The following is a 27,781-nucleotide window of genomic DNA, read 5'->3' as shown; positions in this document are numbered from 1 at the left end:
TATCATCTGCAAACTTTATTAGCACACTCCCACTTTTTGTGCCGAGGTCAGTAATAAAAAGATTAAATAAGATTGTTCCCAAAACTGATCCCTGAGGAACTCCACTAGTAACCTCCCTCCAGCCTGACAGTTCGCATTTCAGTAGGATCTGTTGTAGTCTCCCCTTTAACCAATTCCTTATCCATCTTTCGATGTTCATATTGATCCCCATCTTTTCCAATTTAACTAATAATTCCCCATGTGGCATGGTATCAAACGTCTTACTGAAATCTAGGCAAATTAGATCCACTGCGTTTCCTTTGTCTAAAAAATCTGCTACTTTCTCAAAAAAGGAGATCAGGTTGGTTTGGCACGATCTACCTTTTGTAAAACCATGTTGTATTTTGTCCCATTTACCATTGACTTCACTGTCCTTAACTATATTCTCCTTCAAAATTTTTTCTAGGACCTTGCATACTACAGATGTCAAACTAACAGGCCTGTAGTTACCTGGATCACTTTTTTTTCCTTTCTTAAAAATAGGAACTATATTAGCAATTCTCCAATCATATGGTACAACTCCTGAGTTTACAGATTCATTAAAAATTCTTGCTAATGGGCTTGCAATTTCAGGTGCCAATTCCTTTAATATTCTTGGATGAAGATTATCTGGGCCCCCCAATTTAGTCCCATTAAGCTGTTTGAGTTTCGCTTCTACCTCAGATATGGTAATATCTACCTCCATATCCTCATTCCCATTTGTCATGCTACCATTGTCCCTAAGATCCTCTTTAGCCTTATTAAAGACTGAGGCAAAATATTTGTTTAGATATTGGGCGATGCCTAGATTATCCTTAACCTCCACTCCATCCTCAGTGTTTAGCGGCCCCATTTCTTCTTTCTTAGTTTTCTTCTTATTTATATGGCTATAGAACCTTTTACTATTGGTTTTAATTCCTTTTGCAAGGTCCAACTCTACTTGACTTTTAGCCTGTCTCACTTTATCCCTACATGTTCTGACCTCAATAAGGTAGCTTTCCTTGCTGATCCCTCCCATCTTCCACTCCCTGTATGCTTTCTGCTTCTTCTTAATCACCTCTCTAAGATGCTTGCTCATCCAGCAAATAGCGCCCCTGTTTGTTAAGAGGATTTGCTCACTGGTGGGATATTTTCAAGTTGAATACATAGATGTATCCTGGTAATGGCACCGTCTTTTTATTAACTAATTCTCTTCAGTTCTCCCACCCCCCTGAAACAATGCACACTGATTGCATCCTGGAGCATGTGTAAACTGGAGACTATGTTCCTATTCCCTGGGTCCCTGAGAGAAGGCATGAAAGAAGGCAGTCACAAAAAACACTCATTTATTCAATGGATCCCTCAGTTACAAATGCTGCCATTGTGGTGCCTTTTAATGAAGTACAGTGGACAGGGCATGGAACTGAAATGCCCCATCCAGCCTCTGAGACGCAGGAAGAGGCTGACCCACTGGTCTTGGATAGTTTAGGACCTTTCCCCATTTACTATCAGTATTTTCTGCTCTCCCCACTGATTGCTGGTGATGCATACACCTTGGAGACACAACCAGAGCCCAGGGGACCAACCATCGATTTTGTTTTGGACCCAATGTTTTTTCAAAGTCATCAGACTAAACCCTGAAATCCTTACTCAGAGTTTACACACTCCAAATGGAGGTTGCGTGAGTTAGGACTCACTGAGCAGCACCTTGGGACTTCATCGATTTCAGAGATTGCCGCGGCAGGAGCTCAGTCGGGCAAAAGTCCTAGTGGGTTAGGGGTTCAGTAGAAGCTGAGGAAGGGCCTTTAGATTTGGCCCATCATAACCAGAGCCCTAGATATATTGTGACAGAGTGGATCTATTTCCCAGTGCACATTTCAGCTCTGACTCGCTTCTGCCTCCAGACCCCAGGTTGGCCGAGGCCTCTGGTGACGAAAAGTGAACCTGGAAGGGCTCACAGTGATGCAAGATACTAGCAGCCCCCTCATGAAGGGGCCTGGAGCTGGTCAGAACAGCCCAGGAAGTAGATGGGGCTGGAAGGTATGGGAGGGGAGGGCAGCTGAGTGATGTGCTGGTTAGTGCCTCTGAGGCAGTCTTGATCAGGAGTTCTATGGAGCCCAAGGTGGAGTTGCAGCTGCCCTGTACTGATGTGTGGTGAGACTGCCCTCTCCCCCTGGGGCGATCGCTCTTGTGTGTGGCTGCTCCAATACACATTGCCCCTTCTGTTCCCCCAGGGATGAACCTATCCTACAAATGCCATGGTTTGTTGCAGACTAACAATTACATTCTAAGACAGCTGGTCGGTGTCTCAGCAGAGAAGCCAAGGACTGACTGGGCCTGGATACTGAACTCCCCTCTTGCCCATAGAGGTGAGTATGTTAGGCCAGGATGGGAAAGCTGATGCTACTGTCATTGCTCTGTGGATAGGCCTTCAGCTTCCAGTTCTGCCAGTCTGTCACTTCCCCCAGGGAAGCAGTAGGGAAGGAGGTGTCTAAGGCCAAGGTTATCTAAGCTTTCCATTCTGGAGGCCCCTTTGTAAGAATCGTAGGACTGGAAGGGACCTCGAGAGTTCATCTAGTCCAGTCCCCTGCACTCATGGCAGGACTAAGTATTATCTAGATCATCCCTGACGGGTGTTTGTCTAACCTGCTTTTAAAAATCCCCAGTGATGGAGATTCCACCACCTCCCCAGACAATTGATTTCAGTGCTTACCCACCCCGGTAGTTGGGAAGTTTTTCCTAACGTCCAACCTAAGCTGCCCTTATTGCTATTTAAGCCCATTGCGTCTTGTCCTATCCTCAGAGATTAAGGAGACCAATTTTTCTCCCTGTAACAACTTTTTATGTACTTGAATGGGAGCAAGAAGATGATGAGACTAGCCTCACACAACACGTGCACACACAACTAAGGCAATAAGTGCATCCCCAGCCTTGTATACATATATTTATGCACATTCATTGCATCAGTGCAGTGAGTCCAGATACAGCAGATCCGAGCCCATGCATATTCTTAGCCACTCCCATGTACTCCATGCTGAAGTCATGCTACGGAGACGACGGCTCAAGGAGAAGTTCCAATAGCTCTTACGCTGGAAGGTCAGACTGAGGCTCTCTCTATGTTGGGAGCAGAATTTTGCTAGCCACACAGCTATTGCCAGGGGAGTTCTAGCATCCTTTCTCACCCGCTCTGGATAAAGAGGATTTTGTCTGAGAGGAAACTTAGTACACTTGATGTACGGTGCCTGGGACGAGGGGTGAACATGCATGACAGTACATCTACGGCATGATATGGCTAAGGAAGGAAAAAAAATCTCTGCCCACACCAGTCAAGGAAACATGCCAGAATCCGAGCATCCATTACAAACCACTGGTTACTACCGGGTCTCATCCCTAGTCTGGATTTATAAAAATCCTGTCACTGGTTGCAACAGGTGAACTGATGGAAAATACTGCCCACAGCTGTAAGGCCTGGCATACCTGATGTCACCCATGACATGCATTGTATAACATTCCCACTTGGGACAGATATCGCTTCTCTTATGCAGGTTCAGACAGAGAGCGAGAAGAACCAGAAAAGGGCTATTTAACTGGGATCAGCTCATGCCTTTGTTTTTAACCGAGAGGTTGGGTTCGTCATTTTGGTAAGGGGCAAACCAACTCCCCTCTGAGCTGCAGAGACAGCTCACACAACAAAGCGAGCGAGCCAAACGCTGCAAACCAGCGGCCCCCTCCCCGGGCTGACAAGGCGGCATCAGGGCGGGGCTCGAGTTTCAGGTGGGCGCCTTATGCTGCGGCTTAAGAAATTATACTCGAGCGTGAAAGGGCAGCGGGGGCAAATCAGCCATTCTCGGGCTGTGAATTCAGGGGCCCGCAGGCGCCGCGGCTCGGAAGGGACGAGGCTGGCGGTACCGGGCTGGGCGGCCTCCAAAGCCGGAGCGAATGGCGGCGGCGGCGGCGGCGGCGGCAGGCGGGAAGCACGGCCCACGGTCTGGGCGCGCGCGCACGCCACCGGCTAGAGGCGCGGTCTCCCCGTCCGGGCGCGCGCTGGAGGGAGCGGGGCGCCGCGCTGTCTCGCGCGGGGCCATTGGCGCGCGCCTTGCGGGAATCTACCGAGACCCAGCGACGCTTGGCAAGGGGAGGGGGGGGGAGGGGCGGGAGCCGCTTCTCCAAAGGGATCCCGGGCACACACCCAAACGCTCCCGCCCAGCCTCCTCTACGCCGGAGACTCGCCAGCCACAAACCCGGGGCTAAGCGCCCCCCCCCCCCCGCGACAACCAGCCGCCCCGGCCCCCTCGCCTCGCCCCTTTCGGAGGGGGAGCCGCGTTGCTCGGGGAACAGCCCTTTATTTAATTTATTTATGTATTTAGGGTAACGGCTGATGGGGGGGGGATCATGTGCCTGCTCTCCTCCTTCCCCCCCCCCCGCCCCCAACCCTTTTTCTGCAAGCCGGGGTGAATGCACTTCAGATGTTGTTTCTGCTGCTCTGATTTGGGTGGCTTGAGAGCGCCCCCCCCCGCTTCAAAGGGAACCCGCGGCACTGACATTGACAAGCTGCTCAGGTTCACGCGCTGACTGCCCGGGCGTTTGGTTCCCCTTGGAAAACCCCGCGCGGAGCCGTCTCCTGCCCGCTGCAAGAGGTACCAGCAAGGGGAGCCGTCATGGGGTCCAGGCTGAGCAGACAAAGCAGCCTGGAGGAGGAGAGCGCCTCTGGAGAAGACTCGTGCCCCAGGTTAGCTAGGAAGGAGTCGCACAGGAGGGTGGAGACTAACCGAGGGGACTTTCAATTCGCCTCCCTGATCCTGAACTCCGAGAAGCTGTCCGGGGTGCTGAGGAAAAACATCCCGCCGCCTTACGTGAGGAGGGTGGGATGGATCCGAGAGATCCAGGCGACCATCCGGCAGCACAAGAGAGAACACGCGGTCCACATTCTCAGATTGCTCAGAAAGGTAAATGACTTAATAGTGCAATGAAAAAAAAAAAAGTGCATGGAAAATAAATAGAAAGGGTTATTTAAAAAGATCCGCAAGCAATGCCAAGAGAAGTGCACGCAAAGACTAAAGTGTTAAAAAAAAAAGTGCATGCAAAATGCTGAACGAAGCAGTGTCGACAAGGTGTGCAAAAATAAACCAATGCTAACTAGCAAGAAAGCAATGCGAAAAACAATGCAAAAAAAGCACACAAAAATAAAGCAGTGCCAATGCAAGGAAAGTCATGCGGGAAATGCAAGCAAAATTAAGCAGTAAGAAAAAAAAAAGCAGTGGAAAATGCATGCAAGTACCAGACCAAATTTGGAAAGTAAGCGAGGCCCTTTAAGAAGTGCTTGGAGGAAAAAACATTGTGCTAAAAAAAGGAATGTGTCAATGCAAGCAGGTGCACGCAAAACCACAGAGAGAGGGATGCTAAAAAACAACAAAGCAGTTCCAACCCAACATGACAGGGCAGGGAAGGGGTTAATCGTGGGAAGGGCTGGTATGAGCTGGGCGTATGGAGTCTATGGCAAGACAGGAACCGCTGGTCCTGTTAGTGAGAGGGCAATCTGGGATGAGCCGGGGAAAGGGATTCTGATTTTCCCTCATTTTGAAATGAATTTTCACATGGTACCTTTTGCAACGAGTTCAAGGGCTGCCTCCGGGAATGGAGCCTGACCTGGCCCTTATTCACGGAGGGAAGCTCCTGATCTGGAGCGGACTCCTTTCCGCTTTCCCCTTTGTTGTGTTCGACCCCAAACACTCTCCCCACGGAGTTACAAGGCGGGGTTGGATTTGCCCCTTTCTGGGGTGTTGGTGGGGTGATTTGTGCACAGTCCTCGGTTGATTGCTCTGTGTGTGTGGGGGGGGGCTGGGCTCTTTGTGCTGCTTTACCAGGGCATGCGGATGCTGGGTCAGCAATCCCACTTTGGGTGTGGACCTGGGGAGAGGGAGGCAGCTTCTTTGTTCCACACATCACCAGCGGCACCAAGGATGGCTAGACGCACGGGAGCCCTGAAAGGTAGACATCAGGTCATGCATCTTTGTCACTAGCATCTTACTAAGTCTCATTGTGCGGGAGGAGGCGAGTTTAACCAAATCCCTCAGAAAGAGGGGCGAGTGGGAGTTGTCTGACCATAACCACTAGGGACACAACTGAATCTGTGCAATTAAGGATTTTAGAGCCAAAAACCCATGACCAAAACTCCTTCAGGCAAGGACCTTGGAAAGCTACCTACTAATCAAGGCCATTTTATGCCAGAGACTAACAAGAGATAGTCAGCCCCTTTCCATAAATTAATCCTGCCTCTTGATTCAATCAGAATGGCCTACCGAGGAGTCTGGGTGCAGGTCCTGGATGAGGGGTAATCTATTTCTTTTGTCAAGGTCAAAATGTCTTAATCAAAGTATAGTCAAGGTCCAGACTGCAGAGAAAATTAAAACACAAAAATAATGATAATAGTAAGTAAATAAAGATTTTGGGATCTATTCAAAAACATCTGGTGGTCCAGATTTGGCCTGTAGTCCGCCTATTGACTGCCCCTGCCCTGGATACTGAATGTCTGTTTGAGGATAAAAGAAAAGGAGGACTTGTGGCACCTTAGAGACTAACAAATTTATTAGAGCATAAGCTTTCGTGAGCTACAGCTCACTTCATCGGAGCTGTAGCTCACGAAAGCTTATGCTCTAATAAATTTGTTAGTCTCTAAGGTGCCACAAGTACTCCTTTTCTTTTTGCGAATACAGACTAACACGGCTCCTACTCTGAAACCTGTTTGAGGATAAGTTATAGTCAGGGAAGGAGAGGTAAGCGGGTCAGTGGATCACAGGCAAACTTGTTCTTGTCTGTCTCCATTCAGGAGAAAAAAGGGAATATACAGACAGTCCTGTGCCAAATTGATCATAAGGACACAACTATTACTGTCCTGGAACAGGTTCATCCATTCTGGTGTCCTGTCACAGACAGACAGGATCAATGCAGACAAGCCCCGTTCTGCACTTGTTTGTATTCTGTACCATAGAGGGACACTTCTTCCTGACCCCAATGGGTAAGTAGCTTCTGAGGACCGAAAACTCTTACAGTTTCTTATCCTAGCAGGTGTCATCCTTGTTTAGATAATTGTCTAATCCTCGTTTGAAACGTGGAACATAACACTGATTAGTAAACTTAAAGTGTAAGCTCTTTGGACGGGGGCCACCTGCCATGTTTGTGCAACCCCTAGACTAATGTGTCTAGGGCCTTTATGCACTACAATATAATCATAATTCTCCTGCAGCAGTGAGTTCCACAGAGTCATTGTATAAAGAGTATTTTGTTTAATTAGTGTAAGGTCCCAATTCTACAAAATTTGCTCACATGAGTAACCGTACTGGAGGGATTACTCATACAAGTAAATAGCACTTTCATGAGCAAGAATTTGCAGAATTGGGACTTAAAATTGTAGCTTCTTAATTTCAGTGTGTCCCTTTGCAGTAGAATTTACACTACCTCCTACCCCATTAACATACAGACTCAATACATTAGTCTTTGTGTTGGCAAATATACAATATTTCCATTCCTTTACTTTAAATCATTTTGAGTACATATTCTCCAGAAAGCCACTGAGGGAGGGGGCAGTTCACGCTGACAGAGGACAGGAGAGACATGATTACAAGAAGCTCGCAGCGGGGAGGGAGGAGAGGGGGAGGGGAAGAAATAAGCAAGTTGCAGCCTCTAAAATGCAGTGATGTGACAAGAAGGGACTTTCATAGGCTTTGCCAGAGGCTGGAATTACAGTGTGTCATTTCCTGTGGTGCTCAGAATCTTTTACCTCTAGACAAACACTTAAATCCCTCTCAGATCTTGAAGTCTCCAGAAGGGTCATTAGCTGGCAGCTGGGATTTTAATGTTGAGTCATTGGGCCATCTGGAGTGGAAGGTCATTTTGAAACCTTCCTTTGCACATGGCCTGACCATTTCTTTCGGGTCTAGCTCTAGGGCAGCCAACAGTCCCTTAGTAGAAGGGACATTCCGGATTTCTTCATCTCTATACAACAAGATCAGGAATTGCTGAGGGCTGCAAGCAGTGGCAGGAAATACCCCGGCAAACATAGGTGAGCACTGCTTAGTATTAATAAATAAATAATATTGGGAGGAGGGGTGGGGTAGGGTTGCTAAGAATACAGTCCCTTAGTTTTGAAATACAGTGTTGGCAATCTTACGCTAAGCCATGTGCCCCCATCCTTCCCACTTCATCGGAGAAGAGCCGGTTACTAACTAACATTTCCCTTTAACTCACTTTTTCCCCCCTTGTCCCAGGATTCCCAGTTGTTTGTGCATTAGGACAATAACCTATCGTGAAGGATATAGGTTCATTCATACACAGCCGTGCTGTGTGGACACATAGAAATTGGACATAGTAATTATCACGGCTGAGTCAGAGAGAATCCAGGCAACACTTATACTAACTACTACCTACTGCCCTATGTGCTTTGTAATTTCATTTAGTAGAATTGTTATTGTGCCGTTCCGTGGTTAACCGTCGACAGGGCCATGGGACAGAAATAGCATTGTTGCTGTCCTAGCTTGGGCACTAGCACTGGTAGCAAAACAATTGCGTGGCCAGCAATTAACTGAAGAGTCTCTCATGAGCCGGTTGTTAACCGTTTAGCTTGTGCTTTGCCCTTCCAACCGTTCTTCTGTTCCTGCCCTGAATGGGTATGGAACGTGGAAGCATCGGCCTCCACCTTCCTTACCTTGTATATTACAACCCTCGGCTCCAGTCTGGCATGGGACACCCCACGTTATACAGACAGGCGTACATGAACAACAGGCATGCAAGAGCCACAGAGCGATGGGCACAGGTGGGGGGTCTGATGGTTGTTTGGAGGGAGTGAGATTCACTTGTGCACTATTAAGGGGTTCAACTTCATTTCAGACCCTACATTGGAACTACAAAAACGGTCCCTGTGCTGAGCTGCAAGGAGCCTAGCATGGGTGCTGGAGCTGGCCATCTCAAAGGGGACAGGGCAAAAGGGTGGCTATGACCACCCCCTCACAGGCACTGAGCAGCAGAGATGAGCCAGGGCAGAGGGAGCAGGTGCCTCTTCCTGCCCATCCACTCCTCGAGCCTCATGGGGAATAATTTCTCCTCCTGCTGCTGCCTCCATGTGCCCACCCCTTCCAGCCTCCAGAGCAGGCTTCTGACAGCCATGCTCTAGCCCTGGATTTTTACCTGGCAGTTTTGTAATTTTATACTTTCAGGGTCAGTACGTGCAAAGGCGGGTGGGCAGGGCTCTGCCTGGCGCTGTTCCATTCCCAGGACCCAGTCCCAGCGGGGCTTTTGGTGTCAGCACTGGGACAGCTCCATTAGCCACGGCAAGCTGACATTTTAAAAACCAGGAGCCAGATCCTCTGCCGGTGTCAATGTGCAGGGCTCTATTGAAGTCAGGGGAGTGGCACCAGTTTACACCAGCCAAGGATTGGGCCCACGATAAATAAATTATTAGAACACAAAAATGTAAATGGGTCAAAACCATAAGTCTCTGCTGTCGGTTAGTCACAAACCAAACTCCTTAAAACAATATATTTGGGGGCAGGGGGGGAATCAACTAACTAGTGCTTGTGGGCTGAAAACGTATAGACCAGGGGTTCTCAAATTTCATTGCACCTCGACCCTCTTCTGACAACAAAAATTACTACACGATCCAGGAGGGGGGACTGAAGCCTGAGTCTGCCCGATTTCCACTACCCTGGGTGGGGGAGTCAAAGCCAGAGCCCAAGCCTCACTGCCCTGTGCGGGGTAGGGGTCAAAGCCGAAGCCCAAGGGCTTCAGCCCCAGCCAGCCCCTTGGGTTTCGGCTTCAGCCCTGTGCAGTGGGACTTGGGCTTCATCCCCAAGCCCCAGCAGGTCTAAGACAGCCCTGGGGTCCCGACTCACAGTTTGATAGTCTATACCAGCCATTCGGACTCTGAAGCAACTATTTACAGCCACGTTATTGACAAGCCTCTCACCTAAGGTATGAGAAACAGGAATGCAGATTCCTCTTTAACCGGAAAGCTCCAAAGGGTGCTGCTGAACCAGTGTTTAATTACGGCTGCCAAGTTTCCAGCCATGCCCCCCTTCCCACAGCTTTCTTCATCTTTGTAGGTCACACTGTATTTAGGAGGGTGAGAAAAGGACTCTAGAGCCTGTACCACCTTCCCTTACGTGTTATGATCAAGCCAGGTGCTGGCATGATGCCCTGATGCATTCCTAGCCCGTGCCTAGGTGTCCGTATCAATAGCCATACGTGGCAGCTTATTCTTATGTTGTTGACCCATAAACGATGTTGCTCAGTTTGCTTGGGGATATCCTACTCCTGTAGGAATCATAGATGCACAGAGGATGAGCTAACATGCACTCAACTGCGTCTCTGGTGCATATGATCTCTTCTTCCTCTCTTCATTGGATTTGGAAGCAGTGACTCTTCTGTATCCTGCTCTCTGCTTGGTGAGAGACGGGTTGGGGGGGGAGGGGCGTTGCTTTTTCTCTTGCTGATGTCTAGGGTCAAGATACACCAGTTCTCCCATGGCTCTGTCCCCAAGGGGACGTGCACGCACACAGCTCCTTCCTTCAGAGTCGCGGATGCACCTTTCACCCCACGCTGTATTAGGCACAGACTCAGCAGAGTAATGAGAGCACATGGGACACCCAGTTGCTTGCTCATGTCTCCTGGCAGCAATGTCTTGAGTAGATGTCTTGTTTATTCCCTCATCCGAATCCTCCATGTCGATTGAGCCAAGTCCCAGCATAGTCCCTCCCCCATGGGACCTCTCTCATTCCTCCCCCTTCCCTGTCACCTACTTGCCACTCCTGCCTTCACCCTCCTCAGAGCATGTTCTGCTGAGCGCCTCTGTTTCCTTGCCAGGTTTCCTTTCTTCTCCTCCTCCCCGCTGCCTCATGGCATCTCTACTTACCGTTGCCAGATCAGAGTTTACCTCGGTTCCTATGGGGACTTGCGCCTTCCCTTCTAGCATAGAAAAGCCTCCCAAAGCTTGGTCCTGGGGATCGTCACATGATTCATCCCATCACCCTCACACCGCCCAGGAGACTTTTCATTTACAAACAGTCTCCCAGGTGTTCCCGGTTAGCGTAAGTCACAGTATACCCTGAGCCTGCAGGTGAGCTTTAGGGACCATGTTCCCAGCCAGGGCTTGGGCCAGGGATACGGAGATGAGAGAAGCAGGCTGCTGCTTCCCCACTGATGCTGCAAGAGCTCTAGGGCAGCGTTTCTCAAGCTAGCTGAGGTGGGGACCAGCAAATTCCCCCCCCCCCCCATGTGCGTGCAAACCGGCAGCCGATGGCTCACGGACCGGCACCAGTCCGCGGACCACCACTTTGAGTAGCACTGCTCTAGGGGACAAACTACAAATAGATTCATCGTGACAGTTTTAAGGATCTCACTGCTGCTGCTGAGGTGGCCCCGTCCAGCCTCTGACTCATAGGCACTCACTCCCCACAAAAAGGCTGCAGCTAAAACTAGCTATCAGCTCCTTCAGCACCAGTGCTCCTGCACCTTTCCTACGGGGACTCTTGCTGGGACAGAGCAGAGCTAGATTAGCTGTGAGCTTGCCTCTAGCCTCTCCTTCTGTGGGCTCCTGCAGGAAATGGAATAACTCACCTTTCCTTGGCTAATAGCATGAAATCTTTTCTACCCCTCATACGGTAGACAATCTCCAGTCTAGACCAACCCAGCTCTGGCCATTCAGTCTGTCTTATCCAGCCATTCATCCAGATGCTTAAAGGTCCCCCATCACAATAGTGCCTATATCCAATATAGTTCTGCTCCACCATTGTTAAGCAGCCTCCTGCATTACTCAATCTGTTTTTCTTGGACCCTAGCATGGTGGTTTTATGGCTTCCACGCTATGTTTTTTTAAAATGTAGCAACTGTAAGGGGGCCCTGAAGAACAGAGTCTAACTGCCTGTATTCTCTTCTAGGACTTGGGATTGGAAGGTACGTGCCTCAGTGAAGTGCTCTACAAGAATGCTACTTTACTCAACTTGGTGGACCCCATTTCCCATGACCTGCTGATGAACCTTGCTAGAGATTTGCAGTGCCCCAAAAAGGTGAAGCCCGCTAATACAATGGTCCCTGGGGGAGAAAGAGTTGATCCAGGAATGTGCTTATTGAACTGCCCAATGCCACTCCATTCTCCGTTGGGTTTGGCTTAGGATCTGTAGTTCTCTAGAACCAGCCAACCTACTCCCTTGGTGTGACATCATAAATGCTGCCATATATTTATATAGAAGTCATTAAAAAAAAAAAAGCATTAGAGAGAGAGAGAGAGAGAGTGTGTGTGTGAAGTGCAGAGAAGTCAGGAAATTCCCTCCCACAGAAGTTGTAAACTCAGCCACAATGTGCATGGATTTGGATGTTTGTGTACAAATGGGTCCAAAAATGCAGGGGCATCTAGGAAATACACCCATGCTTGCAGGCCAGTCTTCATCATGCAAGCCCTTGGCATGCATTCATTAACATGGTCTGGCCATGCAAATAAGCTACACCAGTGTAAAACGGGTATAATGGAGTGGAGGATCAAGCCCCCCCGATTTGTGTGCCTATCCTACCACTGCACTAGTGTCAGCAGAATACACTAGAGTTCCTTATTTAAGAAAGGAGGGGGGAGGAAAAGTCAAATGACTGCACATCAGACTGAACAATGTATTGCATGGTGGGTGGGGTGGGGTGGAGCTCCAGCTCTAGTCCTGCAATCTCCCGAATATCTCAGGAGCGCTGTGCCTGCGGTGATTAAGTGTTCCTGTGCATACATGCAATCAGTCAGACATTCAGATAAATGCCCGTACCTCCAGATAGATATCCTGCAAGCCCTCTGTGTGCATGACTCCCGTTTAAGTCAACCAGCTATCCTTGGCAGGAGTGGGCTCTTGGGACCCCAGGTTATTGAAAGAGCTCAGGGCTAGATTTCCAAGGGTTCAGCACCTGCATATTGGATTAGAGTTTCAAATGAGGTCAGCTCCCACTTAAATAAGAGCCAGATATTTCAAGGAGCACTTTGCCCCCGGCTTCTCCCATTTGAACATTCTGAGACAGATCTTCAGAAGAGCCCAGGGTCTGCCGCGTAGAGCTCTTTTGGAAATCTGACCCCAAGTAAGGGGGCTAAGCTCCTTTAAAAATCTGGCCAGTAGGGCCTGTTCCTGCAGTGCACTGAGCTGCCCCAGTGACTTGAGCAGGAGCGGAGGGCATGCAGCACTTTGCAAGGTTGTGCCTTACATTGTTAAGGAAAACCCTATCTAGTATGTGCGCAAGGTGCTGCAGTTATTGATGCTGTAGGTCAGACCCTGCTGCATGCAGGATGGGCAAAGGCAGTGTTCTTTCTACCAGCCCACCTGGGACAGTTCAGTTATCCAAACCCCAAAAGGTACCTGCACCATTTCCTGAATGCCTGACCCTGCAAACTCTCCCTCACCAGATGTCCCATTGGTGTCAGTGGGACACGGAGGGCTCCTCAGGTCAGGAAGAGTTAGTTGTGGTAGGCCATTAGCTCACAGAAATAACCTTCCACTCCCACCCTGCCCCTCCAATCAGCCAGCTCACTAGCAGCCAAACAACATTGGGAAAATTTTAATCACCCCCCATGGGCTGAGAAGCAGCATGAAAAAAGTCCACCCAGGAGGTCATTTCTTTCCGAAGGTTATAAGCATCTAAAAATGAGGGTTTGCAATGAAAATGCTTCACAACCATCATTCCAATGACCTCTGGGTTTATAGTTACAAGTTACTCTATGCTGACTGCCTCTTCAATCTCACAAGGCACGGTGCCTTCCACGGGAGGTGGGGATAGATGGGGCTACCTTCTTCTGCTGGCCTACTGTTTGTCAGATATATTGCACTCTGGGTACATACACCCCTCCACTCTGATACACACCCTGAAGGTGCTGAACACCTCAGTTGCCCCTGAAGTCAATGGGAGTTAAGTTGAGGAGTAGATGGGGCTCAGCACCCTGCAGGATCAGACCTCCAAGCACATAAAGGGATAAACAGCAGTGCTCAGCCACCCGCCTTGTTTCTTTCCATTTCCCATATGGGTACCCGGCAGCACAAAACTCTGGATTATAGACCTTAGGAAAGTAATAGGAAGGCTGTGCACAATTTCCAGTCTCTCAGTTAAAATCAGATCATGTTTCTAGTTACAAGGACACCTAAGGAACAAGAGGCAGGGTCTAAGCTGTAGGAGTGGCTGCAGCAGACTATGCTAGGCTATAAAATGAAAGCAGGAACACACAAAGGCCTAAGGAACTTGGAAAACACGTAACATGGTATGTGACGGCATAGGTCCCAATCCAGCCAGCGCAGGAGTGGGGCGCAGAGATGCAAGCAGTTGCATCCTAGACAAATGAGAGGATTGGGCCAAAAGAAATCTGATGGGGTTCAACAAGGACAAGTGCAGAGTCCTGCACTTAGGGTAGAAGAATCCCATGCACCACTACAGACTAGGGACCGAATGGCTAGGCAGCAGTTCTGCAGAAGAGGACCTAGGGGTTACCATGGACTAGAAGCTGGATATGAGTCGACAGCATGCCCTTGATGACAGAAGGCTAATGGCATTTTGGGCTGTATAAGTAGGGGCATTGCCAGCAGATCGAGGGACTTGATCATTCCCCTCTATTCAACCTTGATGAGGCCTCATCTGAAGTACTGTGTCCAGTTTTGGGCCCCACACTACAAGGAGGATGTGGAAAAATTGGAAAGCATCCAGCGGAGGACAACAAAAATGATTAGAGGACTGGAACACATGACTTATGAGGAGAAGCTGAGGGAACTGGGATTGTTTAGTCTGCAGAAGAGAAGAATGAGGGGGGATTTGATAGCTGCTTTCAACTACCTCTGGGGCGTTCCAAAGAGGATGGATCTAGACTGTTCTCAGTGGGAGCAGATGACAGAACGAGTAGTAATGGTCTCAAGTTGCAGTGGGGGAGGTTTAGGTTGGATATTAGGAAAAACTTTTTCACTAGGAGGGTGGTGAAGCACTGGAATGTGTTACCTAGGGAGGTGGTGGAATCTCCTTCTTTGGAGGTTTTTAAGGTCAGGCTTGACAAAGCCCTGGCTGGGATGATTTAGTTGGTGATTGGTCCTGCTCTGAGCAGAGGGTTGGACTAGATACCTCCTGAGGTCCCTTCCAACCCTGATATTCTATGATCCTAAACCACAGGGCTCCTGCCAGTCAGAGCGGGATTCTATGCAGAAGGCTGCAGCAGAGCAGGTGTGCACACTGCACCCCTCCCAGCTGTTTGCTGTAAATGGCACCATACGCAATAGCTGTAAAGCCACCCGCTGTTATTACACGTGCCGCATATCCTGAGGGAGTTGGGATGCTTCAGCTACTTCCTAGCTGAGTTACAGTGCCCAAAGCATGGTACTCTAAGCACTTGCCATAAAGAATGAAATAAGTAATTATTGATAGCTTTACCCATACACCCAGTCACACAGCTAAGGGCTGGGAAGCCAGGCAGCCATGAAAGTTTTTTTAAAACAAGACAGATACATTTGGGAATCCTCACCTGATGACACCGTCTCAGCCTGGCCCTCTCTAAGCACTCACATCACTTTCAGCTCTGCCCATTGTCATTCATCCTGCAGCATGTGCAAAGAACTTGTGCAAGCAAATTCAGTTATTTCGGTGCCATCTTTTGTCACCGGGAATGACAGCAGACCACTGACTGTGAGCAACTCACCATGACTCTTTCCAATGGCCCAGAGCAGGAGTCTCTGCAGGAATGTGGGACGCTCATAGATACTCCAGTCCCAGCCTCTCCCAGAAGGAGGCACGGTAGGGAATGGGACAGGAGGGCTGGTTGTTGAGCGTGCAGTATTTGAAGGACTGACGATAAATCACAATAAATATGATTTAGGGCTTGGGAAATGTTTAATCCAAGCAATTTTAGCTTGGCTGCATAAAAACAAATGACAGTCATCCTGGAATTTCTCTGTATAAAGGCAGAATGGTGGTACCTGCCCATACTCAAGCAGAATGGGCTACACTAACGATCTAGGTTCAGGCCAATGATTACTAATGAAGAGGGCAGCAAAGGGATGAAGGCAGCTCCCAATGCCCCATGTGTGTACACACACACACACACACACACGCTGTTCCTGGGTAGAAATCAATTCATTTAATCAATTCCACTTGTTATGCAATGTACAACCTCCACCAGCCAGTATTTCTCACACACACATACGCACGCCATACCTGCTGTTGAGTGCTGGGCCCTGATAATCCCACAACGTTCCCATGACACTGTCACAGTTCAGGGCAACTGCACCTATATTCCCCCTCGGTGGTCCTTCCAGGGTATGCGCTTTAGACTTCCAGCTCGTAGCCATCACCTATCTTGGGTGAAGGCCCACGTCTCACTCCATCCTCTGTCAGGGTTTTAAGGCTGCAAAGCTCCATGGATTACACTGCAACATCCCCAGCAAGCCAGACTGTTGAAACAGGCCAGTGCCTGCACTTTGCTTTTCTCTGAGGGCTGTAACCCATGCATTGCCTGCAATTATAAGTTACCATTCAGCTCCTTCCAAGCAAGCACCTTTATTCTTAAGGTGAAAGCACTGCAACAATAAAAACACACACACACGCTAAACAGCGTAGCAGAAATCACCTCAAATCAACCTGTGGCTCTGGTAGGTTTTAGGCCTTCTAACCCCACAACTGGTTACAAGTTCATCTGTCATAGATCCAGCACCAGACCAGACACTGCACAGATCAGCCATTTCTTTATACAAAGGCCCGAGCTGATCTTGGCCTTGTGTAACAGGTAATCAGACAGGGACCCTCTCCTCAGGGCACAGCTTTGAAAGGCCGAGTTTTTGCATAATTGGAGTTGGGAAATTCGCATTCACCTCACCCTAGGAATTCCAGAGGAAATCCTCTTTCCACTTATTGTCCAAAAAGTCCAGATTTGTCTGGCACATTTATAGTACAGTCTTTTGAACTCCCATGTCTCTCATCCGTCACATCTGCCCCCAAGAAGTTACTTTTATGTATCATTGTGGGCTGGGATTGTATGTAATACAGTAAGGTCTTCCTAAGACATTGCAGGAAATTGCCCTGTCAGACATATGCCTCTGTGCAGAGACAGACAGGTAGGTGGAGGGGGAATCTTCTACCGCATTCCCACTCTCCTCTCTCACCCAGCTCTGGTGTGGGCAGCTACTGCAAATATCCTGCAAACCTCTGCCTTGCATTTACCATGCAGACAGTCACACTCAGGGCACTTGAGAGGGCTGCAAAAGGACCTTGCTGGACCCAGAATTCCTCCTGGGGGTTCCCACGGTTCATAGACCAGGGTGGTAGCCCGGCTTCCCTTGGAGAGGGGTGCAGTATGCTTTCCACTCCACACCACACCACCTCTACAAGGGGGTTAGGTCAGTATAACTATGTTGCTCAGGGGTGTGGATTTTCCATACACCTGAGGAACATAGTTATATCACCAGAAGTTGGTAGTGTAGATCAAGCCTCTGTCTCATAGAAGCCTATATCCCATCGACTTTTAATCACCTGAATCACTTCTCAAAAGGGGAGTTAGCCATCTACGTCATTTGGGCCTTGCAAACACTGAGCAGAGAAATATCCACATGCCTTTACAAATTTGGGCCTTACAATCTAATCACCATGGAGTTCCACTCCTGGTATCCAGTACTCACAGAGATCATAAGTAATCCCTGCCCCTGGAGCACTCAGCCTGTAGGGATGGGCCATCTTGGGCAGGGGTTCTTCACAGATTTCATTCTAAAAATCCCTTGCTAAGGATCCCTCTCCATACGCTGCTCAAGTCTCAGAATGGCTCATCCCATCACAACGGGCTTAATGTGAGACTCTGTGCTCTAGGTGGCTTCTTATACAAAAAGAATAAAACAATTCAAGAAGAGTTACATTTTGAAAGTGTGTCCACATGGGAGCTTGGCTAATGGCTTTCCCCACCCCGGCCCTAAGTTATATTCCCCAGAACAGGTCAGGAAGAGAGTTTTCTTTGAAATTTCTCATGTTTTCACAGAAGATCCAAAACACAAAAATTGTGGGCTTTTTGGGCAACCAAAACCTGAAAAAAAGTTTCCCTAATTTTGGCAACAGGGAAAACCCATGTTATTTCCATTTTTGACAACCAAAAAATGGAAAATGTTTTTTGGCTCTTCTCTAAAGCCTCCAAATTTTCAGTGAAAAGGGAATTTCTCTGGTGAACGTTTCCATTTAGTTGGAAAACCATTTTCCATCCCCCCCGGCCTGAACATCTCACCCTTTGCTCTTCTCCGCCACGGAAACACGCTGTTGGCTGCAATTTGCTGATTGCAAAGAGTTTCATTCCCACTGCCCATTCAGTGACATCACAGCTCTGTAGGGTCTCTCAGTGGGTGGTGGAGTGGAAGAATATGTTTATATATAGCTCAGTTTGTTGCCCTGAAACAGGTTGATCATAAGCAGTTGCGGGGGGGAGGAGGGGTTCTGTAAATGGAGACTGAACTTGCACGTTTATAGTTTTAACTATATTGTGTAGCCAATAGCCTATGCTGTTTTTCTGGTGTGAGTAATGTTGCATGCTGTGGCATGTTCAAAATGGAGACCCTTGGAGGGCTACCTGACTAGGGAATGGGATTTTTCCATCTCCTAGTAAGGCTTTAGCCTGAACTTTGTGTACATTTTTGCATGTTTTCAGGTGCAATGGTAAAGGGGGAGGGGGTGTGTAGAACAAGCCAGTGATGCAGGAAGACCTGGGGGTGGGCAACTAGCTAGATTCCAGAGCTGTTCAATTTCAGATCTTCTAACCTGTGGGGTGTTTGAAGGTGCAGATATTTTCCGTGGATGGCAAGGAACGAGAAGGCTTCATGTACAGAGCTGTAGTTGGGTTGCCACGTTTCCCTCCCAGTCTGAAGAGGGCAAAATCCAACCAAACCCCCCCCCCCCCATCCCAGAGCACGCCCAGGGGTTAAAATATAAATACCCACCCCCACTCCATAGCCAAAGCAGGAACTACCCAGCAGAGTATTAAAAACAGATCACCCCTTCTGGGCAAAAAGAAAAGGAGGACTTGTGGCACCTTAGAGACTAACAAATTTATTAGAGCATAAGCTTTCGTGAGCTACAGCTCACTTCATCGAATTCATTGAATGCATCTGATGAAGTGAGCTGTAGCTCACGAAAGCTTATGCTCTAATAAATTTGTTAGTCTCTAAGGTGCCACAAGTACTCCTTTTCTTTTTGCAAATACAGACTAACACGGCTGCTACTCCGAAACCCTTCTGGGCAGGAAGCCCCTTGACAAAAGGGTGACTCTGACACCCCCGAGGCACTGCAGAGAGAGGTTACACTGTTTTTCCCCCCCAGGTGGTCTCAAGCCTGACCTGAGGGGAGGAGCCACAAGCCTTCCCTCCAGATTTGAGGGTGGGGCAGGGGTATTCCCTTTCCTAAGCCCCACTCCCAGCTGTGGAGTTCCTGTCACTTGTGCTCTTTCCCCTTCCCTTTGCTTCCCCCTTTTACATTCCTCCATTTCCAACTCCCTTTCCCCTGCCCATCACCTCACCTCCTATCGCCCCAGTCCACTGCACCATCTTTGCCTTTACACCCCCCCCCGTTTCTGTCTCCATCACACCTCCCTGTGGGTCTCCTTCCTCCCCATCCAATCTGTCCTCTCCGAGGGTCTCTAGAGGTTCCACCTTCTCCTGGTGGCCCAGGAGCGTTCCCAGGTTGGGCCAGAGTCATGTGGCAGGAGGTTGAGCTGTGCCTTTGTTTCCAGGAATACGACCCCTGGAAGTCCGCGGACAGGATCTGCAGGCAGCTGATTTACCACTTGAGCCCTCACTCCACGTGGCGTAGGCATGGCATGCCCCGCAGGAAGTCCCAAGCATGGTGAGCAACTCAGCTGGGAAAGGGAAGGGGTGGCTAGGAGGGGATCTGCTCAGTCACCTCAGACAGCCAGCTGGGAGAGGCCTGCGTTCACTGCCATGGCGTGCGCTAGCCCAGCCCTGTCTATACCTTCACGAGCCAAGAGAAAAGCCACATTCAAAACACTTGAGTGGCAACCCAATGCTTCATTTGATTTTAATCTCTTAAAAGGTACCTCAGCCAAATTGTTCATGGCCAATTTATGACGACCTTGCAGGCTTCGTTTGTTATTTCTTTACGGCCCCCTAGGCCTTAAAGTTCTCAGAGCCGGCCAGGGTGAATTCCAGCCAATAACTCTTGAGTTCCTGCAATGCAGACAATGCTTCCTGGAGGACGGGGGGGGGGGGGGGGGATATATGTGTGTGTGTGTGTGTGTGTAGGAAAGTTCATGTAACTTTGCATGAATTCGGTGTTGATGGAAGGTGTGAGACAGGCAGCCCTGGGGACTGACATCCTCTGGCCGCAAGCTTCCACCTGCTGCACCCAATTCTGATCTTGGTTACAGCAGCTTTACCCCTCTGCAACTCTATGTAAATGGGGAGTAACTTAACTGAAATAAATAGTTAGCCACGGAGTAACCATGGCACCCTGATGGGACGGCCTCAAGGGAGGGAGGGCAGATGATTTTCCAAAACCACCTTCTAGTGCTCTGCTGACAAGGGTAGCCCGGTAATGCTGTTTTTGGTAGTGGACTTTTGTGATCTCTCTCCAGTATTTCTAAAAGGTGTCTGCTCCCATTGGTATCTACACACTGATGCCAGGGAATAGGTGTCTGACATGCTGTGGACACTTACACTTGGGGAAGGGGACTAACACCACCAAACTCGTTTCACATGGGCCACCAAAAAGCTATCAGCCAGCAATAACTTCTAGCTACAGGTGTCCCAGGCAGGTTTTAAACCAGCCGCTTCACAGTAAAAGGCTCCTTATCCTAGTAACATCTCAAGGCTCTGGGGAGCTTTCCTAACCTGATAAGGTTTCAGAGTAGCAGCCGTATTAGTCTGTATTCGCAAAAAGAAAAGGAGTACTTGTGGCACCTTAGAGACTAAAATTTATTTGAGCATAAGCTTTCGTGAGTACAGCTCACTTCATTGGATGCATATAGTGGAAGATACAGTGGGGAGATTTTATATAAACAACATGAAACCATGGGTGTTACCATACACACTGTAACAAGAGTGATCACAGTCTGTATGGTAACACCCATTGTTTCGTGTTCTCTGTGTATATAAAATCTCCCTACTATATTTTCCACTGTATGCATCTGATGAAGTGAGCTGTAGCTCACAAAAGCTTATGCTCTAATAAATTTGTTAGTCTCTAAGGTGCCACAAGTACTCCTTTTCTTTTTACCGTTAAGGTTTGTCTCCAGACTTTAAAGAACCCACCACTTCACTGCTCACCCTGTTGCCAGAGCCATGCTTGATGCCCTGACATCAATCATTCAGGATGCTGAGGAAAAAGACAGAAATAAATAAAGAGACTGGGCTGGCTTCAGCCACATTCACATGGCAGGAAGTGACCTCAGCATTAGTCAAAAGACAGGGCTAAGCTGACCTCAATTTGGGAAAGATTTTTGATTTTCCAAACTGAGAAACATTGACACAAATAAAGGTGAATTAAAAATATATCCCATATATTTAATATATATATATGGAGCACTAAATGGCAGCTGTCAGTTACCTGTTGTAGTAACATGTGAAGAACCAGAGTTAAGGATGGAAACCACACTATTTTGTTGGGTTGTGGTTTTTAGCCTAACATTTAGTTCACAGCAAACTGGGGGCTGGTATATACTGAAAGTTTAGGATCAGCATAGCTGTCTCAGGGTATGAAAAATCCACATCCATGAGATGTAGTTCTGCCAACCTAACCCCCAGTGTAAAGAGGGCTAGGTTGATGGAAGAATTCTTCCGTCAGCCTAGCTACAGCCTCTCGGGAAGGTAGATTACCTATGCAAATGGAAGAACTCCTCTTGGTGCTGTAGTGAGTATCTACACTGAAGGGCTACAGAAGGTATATGCACGACCTTGGAATTGGGGAACCACCTGAAGAGGGGGGAGGGAGGAGGCTACCTGTCTCCCCAAACCACCTCTGAGTAGCAGGCCACTGCCATTACCCTGAAGAAACCTAAAGATCAGTGAAGGTGCCAAGGGGAGCTGTTATGGATCAGGTGGAGTTAGAGGACTATGGAGGGGCAGACTGGCCTGATTTCAGTGCAAAAAGCAAAAAAAAAACAAACAACACAAAACCAAACTTTGGAGAGGAATCTGAAACCTGGTGCGTCTGGCCTGGTTCTGTGTATCAGTGTGAAACTTCCCCCGAGCCCGAGTTCTGAGACACAGTGAAGCCGTTCCCTTGTTAGACTCCAACATCAGTGCTTAATTCAGCTCTGTTGGAATTCTACAAGGATTATAACTGGGAAATGCATTATCCCATCCGATACAGCATCACAGCACAGGAAGAAGAGAGCAGGGGCAGTGGATCATGTACAAGCCTGCAGTTACTGATCCCTGGCTTGAGATCAGAAGAACAACAGCTGTAAACAGGGTTTTAAAATCTCCCAAGAGGCATGGTCACCTGGAGGATCCAAGCCCAAACACAGCTGCAGGCCTTGAAGTTTTCCATAGCCTCCATTTCCAGCTGCAGCACTTCTGTGGTCAGTAACACACATGAATAAGCAATGAGACAACAGCTAGATTATGTATGATGGAGGGAAATGTATGCAAGTCCAAAATGGGCAGCGCTACCTTGCAATCAGGTATAGCTAGGAGGTGTTACGCAAGTGTAACTTGGCCAGCTGCTGCTTGTGTGCCCCCTGGTGGCGTAGGGTCACACTACAGGCAGCCTTCTTCAGTTTCCCCTCCAGATTACTCAAATAAATTGCACTCCATTTTTTCCCCCCCTTAGGTGAAATATACCCCTCCTGGGCTTATTAATACAAAATACATTGAATAACTCCTAACCCCCAAACAAAGTCCATTCAGAAGTGCACACAACCCAAGATTTCTCTTCGGCCTCCCAGACCTCCCTGCCTGGAGACTCGGTCACAGCTTTCTGATCCTCAGCGCAGCCCCGTCCCTCTCACTGCAACTTCCTGCTCCTTTGATACTGGAATCACCCCATTCCCCTCAGGTGGGGCTCATCCTGTAATCGGGGCTGACTTAGCTCCATGCTCTCTAGCCTATGGAGTAAGCTACCCTGTTACATATCCTACCCCACACTGAAAACCTTGCCCACCCTAGGGCAACTTCTACTTGAGGGAATTTTTCTTTTCTTCCCTAATTACAGAGGCCTTTGTAGCTTGCCAGACTGTTTTCCATCTGCAAACCCTCTAGCACTCCTTCAAGTTCGCTCTTTTTCCCCCTCAGGGTCAGGTCCCTGGCTTCTTCCAGTGTAGCCAATTTCTGCTGGCTTCTCTGCCAGAGAGGTCAGACTTTCCTCTAGCCCTCCTGCCAGCGCTGCATTGCACAGACTCAGACTTTAAGGCCAGAAGGGACCATCACAATTATCTAGTCTGACCTCCTGCACAGCACAGCCACAGAACCTCACCCACTCCTATCATAGACCGATAATCTCCAGCTGAGTTACTGAAGTTCTCATATCTTGATTTAAAAGATTTCAAGTTACAGAGAATCCACCATTTTCTCCAGTTCACACTAGCAAGTGACCCATGCTCCATGATGTAGAGGAGGGCAACGCCCACCCGCCAGGTCTCTGCCACTCTGACCTAAGGGAAAATTCCTTCATGACCCAAAATATGGTGATCAGTTAGACCCCGAGTTTGTGGGAGGCCCCCCACCAGCCAAACACCTGGGAAAGCAATTCACAGCCCTCTGCATTTAGTGTGCCATCTCTAGCCAATGGAGATAATTTGCTAATAGGTTTCAGAGTAGCAGCCGTGTTAGTCTGTATTCGCAAAAAGAAAAGGAGTACTTGTGGCACCTTAGAGACTAACAAATTTATTAGAGCATAAGTTTTCGTGAGCTACAGCTCACTTCATCCGATGAAGTGAGCTGTAGCTCACGAAAGCTTATGCTCTAATAAATTTGTTAGTCTCTAAGGTGCCACAAGTACTCCTTTTCAATTTGCTAATAGTAGTCACAGATGGGCCATATGCCATTATAGCCAATCTCATCATATCACCCACTCCATGAACTTGTGAAGCTCAGTCTTGAAATAGTTAAATTTGTCCCCACATCTCCCTTTGGAAGGCTATACCAGAACTTCACTCCTCTGATGGTTAAAATACCTTCATCTAATTTCAAGCTTAAACACATATTGATGGCCAGTTTATATCCATTTGTTCATGTGCCAACTCCTCTCCCTCCCTGGTGTTTATCCCTCTGATGTGTTTATAGAGTGCAATCATATCTCCCCTTAGCCTTCATTTGGTTAGGATAAACAAGCCAAGCTCTTTGAGTCCCCTCTAGTAAGATAGGTTTCAGAGTAGCAGTCGTGTTAGTCTCCAACTAGAGACTGCTGAATTGGAATTAATTTGCAAACTGGATACAATTAACTTAGGCTTGAATAGAGACTGGGAATGGATGAATCATTACACAAAGTAAAACTATTTCCCCATGGTATTTCTCCCCCCCACCCCACCCCCCACTGTTCCTCTGATATTCTTGTTAACTGCTGGAATTAGCCTACCTTGCTTGTCACCATGAAAGGTTTTCCTCCTCTCCCCCCCCCCCCCCCCCCCCCCCCCCGCTGCTGGTGATGGCTTATCTTAAGTGATCACTCTCCTTACAGTGTGTATGATAAACCCATTGTTTCATGTTCTCTGTGTGTGTATATAAATCTCTCCTCTGTTTTTTCCACCAAATGCATCCGATGAAGTGAGCTGTAGCTCACAAAAGCTTATGCTCTAATAAATTTGTTAGTCTCCAAGGTGCCACAAGTACTCCTTTTCTTTCTAGAAAGATAGGTTCTCCATTCTTCTGATCATTCTAGTAGCCCTTCTCTGCACCTGTTCCATGTCTAAGAAGGATGAATTCAAACTGGAAGATCAGAATCATACACAGTATTCCAGATGAGGTCTCACCAGTGTCTTGTATAATTGATACGACTTCCCTGTTTTTACTGGAAACATCTTGCCTGATACATCCTAGGATTGCAGCCATGAAACAAGCTAATGCATTACATTGACGGCTCATAGTCATCCTGTGACTGACCAATACCCCGGCCTTTCTCCTTGCCTCTGTTTCCAACCGATATGTCCCCAGCTTATAGCAAAAATGCTTGTTGTTAGTCTCTAAATGCATGACCTTACACTTAGCACTATTAAATTTCATACCATTTCTATTACTCCAGTTTTCAAGGTCATCTAAATCTTCATGCATGATGTTCTGGTCCTCCTCCATATCGGCAATACCTCCCAACTGTGACACATCCGTACATTTTATTAGCACATACACTTTGTGCGTCAAGGTTACTAATGGAAGTGTTAAATAAGACTGGTCCCAAGACCAATCCTTGAGGAACTCCACTAGTGACCTCCCTCCAACCTGACAGTCACTTTTCTATATGACAGGTTTCAGAGTAGCAGCCGTGTTAGTCTGTATTCGCAAAAAGAAAAGGAGTACTTGTGGCACCTTAGAGACTAACAAATTTATTAGAGCATAAGCTTTCGTGAGCTACAGCTCACTTCATCGGATGCTGCTCTGCCCAGCATGCAAAGCAGTGCAGAATCTGCCTCTCTGCAACCATCAGCCCTTCCTACCATCTGGCTGCACTGAACAAAATGGGGGAAGTGTCAGCTTCTATTGAATCAAATGCATCCGATGAAGTGAGCTGTAGCTCACGAAAGCTTATGCTCTAATAAATTTGTTAGTCTCTAAGGTGCCACAAGTACTCCTTTTCTTTCTATATCACCCACTGTAGTCTCCCTTTAACCTGTTCCTTACCCATCTTTCGAGTCTCATATTAATCCCCCCCATCTTCTCTCATTTAACTAATATCCCATGTGGAACAGTATTAAATGCCTTACAGAAATCCAGATGAAATGCAGTTATCTAATTTTAGACAAAGGAAATGCAGTAATCTTCTCAAGAGAAAGACCAGCTTGGTTTGGCATGATCTACCTTTGGCAAACCATGTTGTATTTTATCCCAATTACTCTTTACCTCTATGTCCTTAACTACTTGCTCTTTCAGAGTTAGTTTGACCTCAATTGTATGCAAGGTCTTGGAACAAACAGGCCTGTAGTTCCTAGATTACTTCCCTCCCCCCTTCTTAAATATAGGTACTGTATTTGCAAGTCTCCAGCCATAGGCTATGACCCCAGAATTTACAGACAGCTTAAAAATCCTTTTTATTGGACCCACAGTTTGATTGGAAGAGGTGCTGCCCTGGCTAGAATGTCCACTTTGGCCCCCTCTCCCAAACACCAATACAACTCTGCCATTCTGTGGCCACCCCCACATTTGGGTCACTTTCCCCAACGGCCAACTGGGGCTTTGTTTCCTTCCTCTGCTCAGTCACAGTGGGGGATTGCTGTGGCCAGCATCTCCAGCAGCCAGGGCCAACACACTTCTGCAAACACACAGATTGCTCCTCTCTTTGAATCTCTCTCCATCTGCAGGGCTTCTCCCTCCCCACAGACCTCAATATTCAAGGGGCAGGTCCTCTTAATGTGCCCTGTCTTTCCACCTCTACAACATTTGGGTGGACCCTTAGTCCAGGTTCCTGCCCTCCGAGGCATCTGGGCCCCAAACCCCACCTCCTGTACCTTCTGCTGCATGGCTCACTGTGCCTTCTGTTCCTGCTGGGGTCTGCCAACAAAGGACTTCTTCCATCCGACCTGCCCCACACCTTCAGTTTCTCTCCTTGATGGGAAGGCCCTGGAGGATCCTGCTGGTTACACAAGTTTTAACTAGGCTGGTTGCCTCCTATGCATCCCCTCATGTCTTAGGGCCACATGAGAGGCAGCCTACCTCAGTTTTCCCTCTTGGGTTGTTCAAATAAACACCTGCTTTTTTTTCCCCCCCTCAAATAAATTTCCAGTTTTTTCTTGGTTGAGAGATACCCCTCTTTGGGGACCAGGTTTATTAAGCTCAAATAAAATGTAAATAAAATCCCAATCCAAAGTCCATCCACACCACCCAAGGTAGGTCGGTCGGTCGGTCGGTCAGTCAGTCAGTCAGTTTCCACCCACCTAAAGAGCTTTCCTCACACACCCTACAGTCTCTGCCTAAGCTTCCCCCCTTCATTGCAACTTCCTGCTCCTTGTATACCACACGCACCTGATTCCTCTCAGGTGGGGCTCATCCTATAATCAGGGCTGACTTAGCTCCAGGCTCTCCAGCCCCTGGGCTAACCAACCCTGTTCCAAGAGGCATGAAACAACTGACTGACTCTCAAACAGGGATCTTTTACTTCAGGTGTGTAAACTGGTATTGAAGCTGGATAGAAACCAGTTTGCAGACTGTGCCAGCAGGCTCCCCTGGAGCTGGGGTCCGAGGTTACTGCAGCAAAACAGACATTACCAGGAGCAGGAAACTTAGAAATACCCACTTCCCTTTCAGACCTTGGGCCTGATTCCCCACTGCCTCGTCATCTCCAGCTGTGCAGAGTGCCTGTAAAACCCTACCTAATGCTCCACTCCCTCCCTCACATGGCTGGCAGCGTTTTCAGCTGCTCTGCCCAGCATGCAAAGCAGTGCAGAATCTGCCTCTCTGCAACCATCAGCCCTTCCTACCATCTGGCTGCACTGAACAAAATGGGGGAAGTGTCAGCTTCTATTGAATCAAGTTCAAAGGCAGATCCCAGGGCAGCTGGGAAAGATCAGGGCAGGGCAGCCACAGTCAGGGATGAGCCCTCCTCTTGCCTTCCCCATCTCCTGTCCTCTTCGGCTGCTGGTTGTCATGGAGCAGATGTAGAATGCCCATGTTCT

General features: G+C 48.2%; 1 protein-coding gene and 1 long non-coding RNA gene across 2 annotated transcripts in view; one reads left to right on the top strand and one right to left on the bottom strand.

The window, feature by feature from the left end:
* Nucleotides 1–3,859: 3,859 nt before the first annotated feature.
* LRRC75B (leucine rich repeat containing 75B) overlaps nucleotides 3,860–27,781 on the top strand; it is a 34,517-nt gene continuing 10,595 nt past the window's right edge. The window contains exons 1-3 of the mRNA XM_038372951.2: nucleotides 3,860–4,943; nucleotides 11,925–12,053; nucleotides 19,736–19,848. Coding sequence (XP_038228879.1) covers nucleotides 4,656–4,943; nucleotides 11,925–12,053; nucleotides 19,736–19,848 — 530 coding nt within the window. The 5' untranslated portion in view covers nucleotides 3,860–4,655. The remainder of the gene's footprint in view (nucleotides 4,944–11,924; nucleotides 12,054–19,735; nucleotides 19,849–27,781) is intronic.
* On the bottom strand, nucleotides 5,848–27,084 carry LOC122456811. Its single transcript, XR_006275892.1, has 3 exons — nucleotides 27,044–27,084; nucleotides 26,618–26,739; nucleotides 5,848–5,978 (listed from the first exon to the last, which is right to left on the bottom strand). It is a non-coding gene; the product is annotated as an uncharacterized LOC122456811 (long non-coding RNA).

This window comes from Dermochelys coriacea, chromosome 15 (assembly GCF_009764565.3).
Source record: "Dermochelys coriacea isolate rDerCor1 chromosome 15, rDerCor1.pri.v4, whole genome shotgun sequence".
NCBI lineage: Eukaryota > Metazoa > Chordata > Testudines > Dermochelyidae > Dermochelys > Dermochelys coriacea.
Note: the sequence above shows the minus strand (reverse complement) of the source record. Positions and strands in the feature narration are given on the sequence as shown.